Source organism: Nicotiana tabacum, chromosome 20 (genome assembly GCF_000715075.1).
Source record: "Nicotiana tabacum cultivar K326 chromosome 20, ASM71507v2, whole genome shotgun sequence".
Lineage (NCBI taxonomy): Eukaryota > Viridiplantae > Streptophyta > Magnoliopsida > Solanales > Solanaceae > Nicotiana > Nicotiana tabacum.
Genome location: NC_134099.1, coordinates 94,269,529 through 94,281,502, shown reverse-complemented (window position 1 = coordinate 94,281,502; position 11,974 = coordinate 94,269,529). Strand labels below are relative to the sequence as shown.

The following is an 11,974-nucleotide window of genomic DNA, read 5'->3' as shown; positions in this document are numbered from 1 at the left end:
GTTATGGTGTAATATGAGTTAGGTCAGGTAAAACTTAAAAATATGAGTCATTTTTTGTTATAGTGTGGAGTCATGTATATTTTCTTGTTATTCTTTCAAAATGATTTCCACAAGAATTTTCTTTAAAAAAAAAGCTTTTGTCATACCAAACACATCCTTAAACAAAAACAAAAAAGGGAAAAAGAGAAGAAAAAGGAACAAACGCTGACCAGGGCTCTGTTTCCAGTGATAAAATCATAAAATAGTGAGTGAACAGTTCATAATTAGAAAAAAATAAAAAGGGGGCGCAGAAAAAGATCGGAGGAACTAGTTTTCTTAATTAGGGTTACCTTTGATCTCTGCTCCTCTCTCTCTGTACTCATATGTACGATAAGTTAATACTTCCGCCAAAAGATCCTTCTTCATATCGGGTCGCAGTCAGATCAAATTAGCTCATTTTTTTAGGGTTTTTGGATACTGATAAGTCGGCGAATTTGACTGTTGTGATTTGATAATAAAAATCTCTATTCATCCATTGGATTTAAGATTTATATTTGATTACCGAACCGATTTATTTTTCATTTGTAAATATGCGAGGACAGCAGAAATCAAAAAGAGTTACTTGGGCTTCAGATGTAAACCTTTGTCAGGTAAAATCTTTATAAGGATCCATAATTTTCCTCATTTCTTCTGTAATTATCTGTCCAATCCCAGTGTTAAATAACCTAAAAAGAAGAAAAGAAAAAATAATAATTGAAAACTAATGAACTCAAAGTGTTGATAAACAATTTCGTTTTGCTCAAATTGGAATGAAATGGGTCCAAAATCGGAATGGATTTTGATGACGTTTTGCTCAAATTTCCTTGTTTTTGTTATTGGATTTACCTTTTAATCCCTATTTCTGAAATTTATCATTGCTTGTTAAATTAAAATTGTTCAGTTTTGAATGGTATAAGGAATGGCATGACATTAGTTTCTCAGTACTTTCAACTTTGTTTCAGAAGTCATATGTTTAAGGCATCACCAGAATTTATCAGTTCTGCAACCGAAAGCTAATGTTAACATTTCGAAAGCCAAATTAGTTTGGAGTTGAGGGGTAGTTGATTGATGTATTTATTGATTGTTTGATGGAAAACTAATTTTATCAGAAAGAGAAAGCTATATGATTCAATTTAGTTTGAAACCAAAGAATCCAGTAGTATGTGTTGATCAAACTTTCTCAAGTGTACTCGTCCAAAAAATTGAGGAGAAGAGAAAAAGTAGATATAGTCTTCAGCTTTAAGTGCTTGGTCAAAAAATGGTCTTCAACTTTAATTGAAGTAATACTTTCTAAATTTATTCTACTTTGCTTCTGTATGCTTAGACTTTGCATGAAGCTAATCGCCACTTAATTGCATAAATCAATACAATGCATAAGCTTAGTGATAAAGAGAAGAAGAGTATACAAGTGAACAGATTCTTCTTCTTCTTCCTGGTTAATGGTGGTGTCTAACTAGCTTGTGTGCACATTGACTACTCCACTAGATACTCATTCTCCCACCGATGTAGTTACTTGTTAACTTCACCAACCAAGGTTTAGATAGACACACTAGCATTCCGGACTAATTCTCTTGTTGTAGAATGTTGACAAGTTTTGATAATCTACCATCAGAAGCTAGTTAAAAATGTAGAGAACCTCTAGGGAATTCCTAGTATGTCTTAAAAGATAAATTATTTGGTTGTTGAAATGGAATCAATCCAAATTGAGCGGGATGCATTTTGAGGATACATATATCTGGCCTTTAGGTTTGACACTTAACTGTTGTTGTACCCTTAATAGCTACATGGAGAAAATTTCTTCTCAGATGTTTCATGCTTGTTAAATTTACACTTGATAGTCACAGAACTTAAAGATATCTCCTTTTTCCATTAAAAGAATTAAAATAATAAAAAAGAAAATAGAACTTAAGGATCACCAATTTTCCCGAAAGTTAGTGGAGAGCATAGACGAGTAGAAGAGGACGAATAGGGAGTGCTATATGAAGGTTAGGAAAGATGCGAAGTTGGCGGTTTCGGTGGCCAAGGCTACAACGGTTGGATGTTTGTATCAAGAACTAGGAGACAAAGGCGGGGACAAGAAGCTATCATGCTGCCAATATGAGAGAGAGGAAGGCCCGAGACCTGAATTAAGTGAGGAAGGCAAAGTTTTGATGGAAGAGGCACTTATTAGACGAAGATGGCAGATGTACTTCCATAAACTCTTGAACGAAGATGGGGACAGGAACATTGTGCTGGGTGTGTTGGAGCACCTCGAGAGCAGTCAAGATTTGGGTATTGTAGGCGTATAACAGTTGTGGAGGTTGAGGGGGCTATGCATAAGATGAGCACGGAAAGAGAAATGGGGCCAGTCGAAATCCTGGTGGAGTTTTGGAGGAACGTGTGCAGTGCCGGCTTGGAGTGACTTACTAGGTTGTTTAATGTCATTTTTAGGACGAAGAAGATGCCCGAAGAGTGGAGGTGGAGTATGATGATTACGTTGTATAAGAATAAGAGTGATATCCAAAATTGCAACAATTATAGGGGTATCAAAGTTTTAAACCATACTATGAAAGTCTGGAGGAGGGTGGTGGAAGTGAGGGTGAGGTGAAGTGTATTTATTTTTGAGAACTAATTCGGATTCATGTCGGGGCGTTCTACTACGGAAGCTATTCACCTTATTAGAAAATTGGTGGAGCAGTATAGGGAGAGGAAGAGAGACTTGAATATGGTATTCATTAATCTGGAATAAGCATACAACAAAGTCCTTATGGAGGTCTTGTGGAGATATTTGGACGCTAGAGGTGTTCTAGTGGCTTATACTGGGGTGATAACGGACATGTATGATGGAGCTATGACCCGAGTAAGCACATTGGGAGGAGATTCGGAACACTTTACTGTTATGATGGGGTTGCACTAGGGATCAGCCCTTAGCCTTTTTTTATTTGTCTTGGCGATGGACGCAGTAACACGACACATTCAAGGAGAGGTGCTATGGTGTATGCTATTTGTAGATGACATTGTATTGATTGACAAGACGTGAGTTGGGGTGAATGCGATATTGGAGGTTTGGAGATAGACCCTGGAGTCTAAAGGTTTCAAACTGAGCAGGATCAAGACTGAATACTTGTAGTGCAAGTTCGTGAGTCATGAAGCGACTGTGGACGTAAGGCTTGATACATAAGCCATCCCCAAGAAAGGAAGTTTCAAGTACCTTGGGTTAGTGATTCATGGTAATGGAGAGATTGACAAGGATGTTACTCATTGTATTGGTGCGAGGTGGATGAAGTGGAGGCTCGCATCCGGTGTTTTGTGCGATAAGAATGTACCACTAAAACTTAAAAGTAAGTTTTATAAAACGGTGGTTAGACTAACTATATTGTATGTGGCTGAGTGTTGGTCAGTCAAGAACTCTCACGTGCAGAGGATGAAGGAAGCAGAAAGAAGGATGTTGAGATGGATGTGCAGACCTACCAGTTTAGATAAGATTGTGAATGAAATTATATGGGACAAGGTGGGCGTAGCCTCCCTAGAGGACAAGATGCAGGAAGCGAGGCTTAGATAGTTTGGGCATGTGAAGAGGAAGACACTGATGTCCCAATGAGGAGATGTGAGAGGTTGACCTTGGTGGATTTGAGAAGAGGTAGAGATAGGCCAAAGAAGCATTTGAGAGAGGTGATTAGGCAGGATATGGCGCTGCTTCAGCTTGCCGAAGACATGACCCGTGATAGGAAGATGTGGAGGTCGAGAATTATGGTAGAAGACTCGTAGGTAGTCATGCGTTTCCCTGTCCAAACCAGTAGTACTAGGGTTACTGCATGTTATTTCTTCTACTTTGGTTTGTCTTGTTATTTTGCCGATGTTGGATTTGTTGCTACTGCTTCTTTTTGCATCTTTCCTTGTGCCGAGAGTCTATGAAAACAACCTCTCTACCTTCTTAAGATAGGGGTAAGATTTGTGTACACACTACCCTCCCCAGATCCCATTCGTGAGATTATACTGGGTTTGTTGTTGTTGTATAGATAGAAACTTGTTGATAATTACATGCTGGCATCCCATATATGTTAGGTTACCAGCAATGAGATTGACATATGATGGTGGGAAAGACAGAAGAGCAGAAGGAGATGAGTTTTCATTAGTCTGATCATGCTGAAATGATGTTTTACTTCAAAGGGTCTAAACTATTGTACTTTTGAAGTGGCCAGTTGTCTTTTGCATCAGTTTGTAATAGGGTTTAGAAGCTGTTGCAGTGACAAATGAATGAAGTAAAGGTCTTCCTTTGGTTTGATTTATGGTATCAGAAGTCATGAAGAGGAATCATGTAGCGTGTGTACTTGTTATATGTGAAGAAGAAGAAAAACAAAAGGTCCAGTTAAATACGCCGAGTATGATAGCATGATCATATAGTCTTAGTGTTTTAAAATGTAAAGGTCTCACGTCGGATATAAGTCTAGGAAAATGGGTAAAAGAAGCACTTGGAGGGGGGGGGGGGTACCAATGACAAGCCAAAACACAATCAAATAAAAAAAATACCAATGATAAGCTGGGTTTGGCGGACTCAATTTTGCAATTACTGGAGAAGAGTAGTGGAAGCCTATATTGGTACAGATGCTAGTTTAGCCACCAATTCTCATGCATATTAGGTTGAAACCATTTAATCTAAAGAAAAATTAGTCCCCAAATTCTACTGCAACAAGTATTTCATGAAAGCAAGAAATGTTTGTGTTAATTATCTCTGAGATCACGGGTTACTTGTCTCGCTGCTATTGAAGTTACCTTGTCTCTTTTAAGTTTGTCCTAGATTGCTATTTCTTTCAGATCGTACTTCTCTAATGTGGTAATATGCAGCTTTCTGTTTCTCTGGTTTGTTCTTATCTGTTTCCTCATCCTTCGGTTAGTCAGGGACTTTCTTCTTTCCTTATCTTCCATTGTGCTTTATTCTTATTGTTTTTTTTTTGTTTTGTTACGGGAGTTGGGAAAGGGAAGTAGTGGGTTTCAAATTTCTTGTTTGAGTTGGGCTATAGTGGGAAAATCACAGTTTTCTGTGCGGAGGCAAGAAAGAAGTTGCACACGTTCTCACTTAGGTAGATGATTGAATAAACAGATGAAATTGGTATGTAATTACTTAAATTTGGTGATATATTTGAGTGAGGTTGTGTAAGTGCATCACCATCATTCAAAAAGCCAATGCAGAAGGTCAAATTGTGGGAACAATGCAGGTTCTAACTGCAGGAATTTCCATTTTGTTTTATGCACTTTTTTGCTAGGTCAGAGTCTCACCTCAGATCTTCTATGGTATATTCGTCTTATATGAGATAAACTAGTTAATATTCAGTGATTTTTACAGATCAGTACCTGTATTTGAATAATGATGTGGTCTGGAACCTATCTTAATCAACCTTTTCTCTGAATTGGGTATATATGTGTTGATTGACTGATGTTGCTGAATTGATTGCTTTTCTTTCTAATAGGATAATTCTTTCTTTTAATAGGTAAGACTTTTCCTTTCTGAAGAATCCCCTGCCCAAGTTGGATTAGGAGCTCAAGATCACCTCCAAGCAAAGATATCATGTCCTTTGCACGCAGGTATTTTGGTGTTTGATGATAATTTACCACCAGGCTTCGAAAGTGCACAGCCTGCAAGCCTCTGGAAGAATAAATTAGCTCAAATCCCTGTGATCAAATGGACTCGTCCTCCCTCTGTGAGTTCTTTTCTTTTATTTATTTCAGATAATACTTTATTAGTAAGCACCGTTTGGGGTGTCGATCATTGCAGTAATAGTTATGAGTTATGACTCTCCTCATGAATGAATTAAAAAAACTCTCCTTTAGTCTAAAACTTACCTTAATTAATGTCGGTTGAAATTTTCTCATTTCATGTAGTTTACATTTTTGTTATGTCATTTTTGTCTAATTTTTTTTAAGAAGCCCTCTCATATGATGTTCACCAACTCAATTGAATAAGAGTTTTGTTTTTTCCTCTTCCCTTTTCGTGCTTCTTCGTTCTCCATCACTAAATTGGATGTTTGTGTTATCAACCAGAGAGTTATTCCCTCTGTCACAATTTGTTGTTGCTATTTGATACCAACAAAACCAAAAGTAACCTTCTAGGGTCTGTAACAAATCTTGTCAGATCCTAGAAGAGCATCTCATTAAGGTCAAAATGAAGTGTAAACATTAGAGGCTTCTAAATATTGAAAGGTGGCAGTCTTTCTTGACAGACGAAGAAGAAAAGAATGCCAAACAAATTGGGATAGAAGGAGTAATATATAAGTGGGGGATGAAACTAGAAAGATGTATCTCCAACCCATGTCAGATTTCAAAATGATGACTTGTTTCCATCTGTGTAGCCAATTGGAACAAATAAGTCAGTACTTGGATACAGATTCCAATATACAACTTGGATATATATTTTTTCTGGTGAATATACACCACTTGGATAAGGTCAGATTTTCATTTTGCATTCTACTAGCTTTGACAGAGGCTATGAATCACCTTAGACTTTCTTTTTACCTTTCTCTAAAAATGAATCGCCTTTAGACCATATGGATAATGCAAAAATACTAATGTAACTTCGGTTACACAAGAATTGTATCTCGAACCCATATAGCCTCCATATTCCTCCTTTGACCTGCTAACCATTCCCTAGTAAAAATGTTCTTTTCTTCTTCTTATTATTATTATATTATATTTTTTTTTGATAAAGTAAGCATAATTTTATATATGGCATCCAGAAGATGCAAGGTGTACAAAAGAGAGTACTTAAAAAAACAGTCAGCTATGAACAAAAAGGAGCTAAGCAAGAGCTAAAGAGCTGACAAAATAAAAAAACTTATATGACAGTCATTAGGAACTAAATTATGCCAACTATACAACCATAGAAGACATCTAGCCATAAGCACCATAGGAGGAGTTGATATCCCGTCAAAACACCTGCGATTCCTTTCTGACCAGACACACCAAAAGATGCAGGCAGGAACCATCTGCCAGATTTTCCTGTTGGACTTATCAACTTTCCAAAGAGACCAGCATTCATAGGCTTTTTTGATGCTCTGTGGCATAACCCAACTGATGCCAAAATTGCAAGGAACATGTACCAGATATCTGCAACAACTGAGCAGTGAAGTAGAAGATGGCTGTTAGTTTCTAATTGCTGCAGACACATGAAGCATCTGTTAACAGTCGGAATGCTTCTTCTGCTTAAATTATCTTGAGTTAATGCAGCCTCGTGCAAGGCTATCCAGCTAAAATATTTGACCTTTGTCGGGAGTTTTGTTTTTCAGATATATTTCCATGGCCATCTGTCAATAATCTCATTAAAAGAGCACAAATGAGAGTATCCTGCTTTTACTGAATAAAGACCATCCTTCCACTTCAAGCTATCAGCAGATTCTTGCACAAGTGAATAGCCCCCCAATTTTTCCAGAATGTTGAAGTAGTTTGGTAGCTCCCAATCTTGGAAGTTTCTCCTGAACTGAATGTGCCAACAATTATCTTGCCAATTATGGGAAATGGTTGAGTTCTGGTCACTAGCAATATGGAAAAGGCTTGGAAACTCATTCATTAGGATGTTCTTTTCTTATTAGTTCCTCATCGAACAGAATCACATTATTACCTCTTAATCCTGAGAGTATTTCTCTTTGAATCCTGATCAAAGGTATCATAGAGAAATGCTGAGGAGAGTGGAGTATGGATCTAAGAACTCCATCCTCCTACCTTATTAAAAAGAGAAAAAGTACTCCATCTTCCTACACAATCCAGTTGCGAAGATCCTGACAATACAAAAGGCAGCACAAATATTGTCAAAACACCAAGATTCCACGTTATATCTGAGACATTTCGCTAGATCTTTAAGTACTGGGAGAAAATCAGGAGCAACAACAACAACAACCCAGTGAGATCCCACATGTAGGGTCTGGGGAGGGTAGTGTGTACGCAGACCTTACCCCTACTTCGGAGGAGTAGAGAGGCTATTTCTGGTAGACCCTCGGCACAAGAAGAAAAGAAACAATGTATCAGTAGCAGCAAAGGAATCCTAACAGATAACACCAGCAACACAATAACCAGAAAATAGAGAGCAAAGTATTAACACTAAGCATCAACAAAGGCTCAATACCACATACGCAAGGGAATAATATGTACATACAGGGCCGCTAAACATACTATAGCCTAACTTTCGACCCTAAAGAAGTATTAAGAACACAACTGAAGCCCCTAGCAGCCTAAAACAAGACACTATCATACAGGGAGAAAATACCTTGTCCCTAAATTATGTTGATTAACAAGAATGGAAGAGCAGAAATTAAAATGAAAAGTTGGTAGTTTACTCTGTGTGTGGTATTTATGTGTTGTACTTGAAGTTCTGTCTTGTTTTCCGTGACTTCGTAATGTTGAGGACACATAAACATCAGCTGTTGAGAGAGTATATGTGTTGGAATTAATAGTTTATCTCAAGCAGTATTGAGGGGAAAAGAAAAAAGAAGAAAGGAGTCATGTTATGTCAGATTGTGGAACATTTTTTATTTCAAGCATCGTCGGCATATTGTTTCTTCTTTTCCGTTTTTTCCTTTTTCCTTCTGATGATATAGATTCACATTAGAAATGCACCCCCCACCCCCCCACCCCCACCCCCCAACAATACAAATAATTAAAAAAAGTTACCAAATGTAAAAACATAATGGCGAAATTGTCCGTTTGTGGACCCTTAAGCATGCAACTATGCAGCAGATAGTCATAGTATCAGTGTATTAATTTCTACACTGCCCTTGATTCTAACAGTTTGTACTCGCTACAAAGTGGCGAGTGGTTGCCGGTGAAGAAAGCAATGAAATGGAGGTTCAGAAACAACGGGAGATGAGAGTGCTTGAAGCAATTTATCCACGTGAATCTTCCATTCCTCCAAAGTATGATACTTCAATCTTGTTGGAATTTTTCTATTTTGGTTTCTTCTTCTGATAATATTTTGCTGCTTTTTTTCCCCCTGTCGATCTCCATTTAGTTCTTGATGTTGCTTCTTCTAAAATTGGCTTTTTACTTCCACGCAGTCCTTCAATGGTTCCTGGAGAAGAGACTGTTCATATTGAGCAGAACACACCTGTTATACCCATAACTCCTGTTGAAGAGGAGGAAGTAGCAGATCCATCATTTGGTACTGTGCTACCTTCTAATGCAGTTAGCTCAAAGGCCCAGGTAATGCAGTCTGGAGTTCCTTTGTCCAACAAAAGTGCCGGAAATAACCTTCCAGCCCCTGGAATTTCATCGGCTGGAGTAGTTCCTGATGTGGAGCCTGATGTTGTAGCAGCAGCTCAGGCTGCTTTAACTGCACTCATGGCAGACAATGGCCAAGGAAATCTGATCGACCATGAGCTGCTCATAAAAATTTTGAGTGATCCAAAAATTGTTGGGCAATTGGTTACACAGCAAGGAGTAGGCACCAGCTCCCATAGCGTGCCACCTACAAGTACCCAAAATATGTCTGCTGCTAGTAACATGCCCAACCCAAGGCCGCAGGCGTCAAGTATTAGTGCTCCACCTCAGGCTGTAGTCAGTCGAGCTGATCCATCTTTAGTTCACACAGGTAGAGCAGATCCTCCTGCAGGTCAAGTCAGTAGAACAGAACTAGTTATGCCCTTGGTGGCAGGTGCTTCTAATGGGCCCTTCCACTCTGCTCCAAGTAGGATAGGACCCATTCCCAGTTTGAGGCCTCGTGTACCTGAGGTCGTATCAGCTCCTTTACCTTCTGTAGGAGCTCCAGTACCAACCGTGTCAACACCTTCTTCGTCTATGCCAGCACCTGTAGCTAGGGACATCAACTATTACAAGAGTCTCATTCAGCAACATGGAGGAGAAAGACAAGAAACATTGCCACAGTATAGCAACCGAAACAACCAACATTTAGGTTCAGCTCAAGAATCAATAAATGCCTCTAATTTTAGAGATTCAAAACCTAAGATAATGAAGCCTTGCATCTATTTTAATAGTTCAAAGGGATGCCGCCATGGCGTGAACTGTGCATATTTACATGATGCATCCTCACAACAGAGAGTTGGTAGCTTGCCAGAGGTGCAAAATTCAAAGAGAATGAAAATGGATAGGGAGATTACTGGTACATAGTAATGCAGTTGGCACTTCCGTGTACATTATTTTTTTCTCAAGAGGAATTGCCTGTTGCAGCTCGGCCATTTTCCCCCCTTTTTACCTTCTTTCTTTATTCCCTACAATTAGTCAATTTCGTTAAATACTTTATCAAGATATGTGGGGTTCTTGCCCCAATTACTTTAAAAATCAGTGATAAATGCCTTCTCTTTTCTTTATTGGTTCTTTTATTATGATGCATGATGCCCAATACCTCCAATGAAGTTATTCTTTTATGAGTTATGCGTTCTAGTGTTATTCTAATGGCTGGACCTAAGCATTTCGAGTCTTCTTTGCACCCCCAAAACACACATACCCCTCAATTGTGGAAATTTTACAATGCTACCCATTAGACTTGTGAAGTACCTATAAAGAAGTTGATATAAACACAAGTTTGATATGTGGGGGTAACGTGATCTTTTATCACCACGACAAAGTACCTAAAGTTAATTTGACTAATGTTACTGGAGTAAAACAATTTAACCCTTCAAACTTTTGTGTTCTATTGAAGAAGACAACATCTAACTCGAGGTGTCTTAGCAAATGAAGACAATGGTTAGGTGGAGTAACAGGAAAATTCATAGCTGGACATTTTTGAAGTGTTCAAATATTGATAGCCATAATGTACTCTTGTAAAAAAGTAGCTAAATGCTACGCTAAGTATAGTTAGTAGATGGAAGTTTAGTTGTTGTTGGATGAACATATCTCAGGTTCTGTAAATCTTGACAAGGTAGTTGGCTTAGATGGTGTAACTTGTCTTAGTTACAGAATTTCACAAGAAAAAGAAAATGAAAGGTATCAAGAAATCTGAGAAATTACAATGGAGTGAAGAAATTGCAATGGCCTAATAAATTTTTAACAGATATATACTGATGGTGAAGCGAATTATAATATATTTTAGTAGGTTATCTCTTATATTTCATGTGAATAATCTCACTTATTATGGTTGTGATTCTCTTTTAAGTTAATAAACGTTTCTTTTAGAGTTTACATTCTTTTACACAATCAACGTAAAGAAAGACTAAAATAAATTGCATAGGCCTACTATTTGCCCTGATTTAACTAATATACACCGTCAATATTATTTTTTTACACTTCCGTAAATTTTAGCTCGCGATAATAGGCTAGTTACTATTTGTACTAGATTAACAATTAATATTTATAAATCATCAATATAGCAAACTTACAAGAAGAATTTACCTAAATAGTCGGTCACCCCCCTTAAATTAAAAAATAGTTGGCGGATGAATAACACATGTATAAACATGTGTAATCAATATATACTGACTAAAAAAATAAATAACCAACTCAACCGACTATTTGTATAAAGATCTATTAGAACTCATTAGGCCTAGACAATTTCTTAGGACAGGTGCTCATATAGTCATTCTCAGGGATACAATTTAGGGATTAATCAGTATTTATTTTGTCCTGAAATTTTAAAACTATAAATTTGAACTTCAAGATAACCGAAGACATTTTTGTCCTGAAAAATTGAACTGAAAAGCTGAAATTCAGGATGCACTGGCTAATTTCTAAATAGCAACCCTTTAAAGTGGTTACCTGGTGTCATTTCTACCAATTTCTCTTAGGTTGTTGGGTCTACTGGATGGCCCAATGTTCTTTGAGGACCCCTCCACTTGAGGATTTGTTGTAAAAATAACATGGTATAGCCAGTTTTCGGACTGATCATTCAAAAATAGCTAGCGTTTACGAAGTTAATGAAAAATAACCACTACTTTGCTGCAACAGAGACCGGTCCAGCATAATATACCGGAGTTCGGTGCATCTGTGTATGAACTCCAACATATTATGCTGGACCGGTATACTTTGTTGACTCCAGTAT

The 11,974-nt window shown here is 37.7% G+C and overlaps 1 protein-coding gene across 1 annotated transcript; it reads left to right on the top strand.

Annotated features, from left to right (window-relative positions):
• The first annotated feature begins 239 nt into the window (after positions 1-239).
• LOC107808430 (zinc finger CCCH domain-containing protein 6) lies at positions 240-10,372 on the top strand. The gene is made up of 4 exons (XM_016632955.2): positions 240-629; positions 5,487-5,696; positions 8,773-8,897; positions 9,039-10,372. The coding sequence occupies exons 1-4, from the start codon at positions 570-572 to the stop codon at positions 10,105-10,107; spliced, it is 1,464 nt and encodes a 487-aa protein (XP_016488441.2). The 5' UTR covers positions 240-569; the 3' UTR covers positions 10,108-10,372.
• Positions 10,373-11,974: the final 1,602 nt, after the last annotated feature.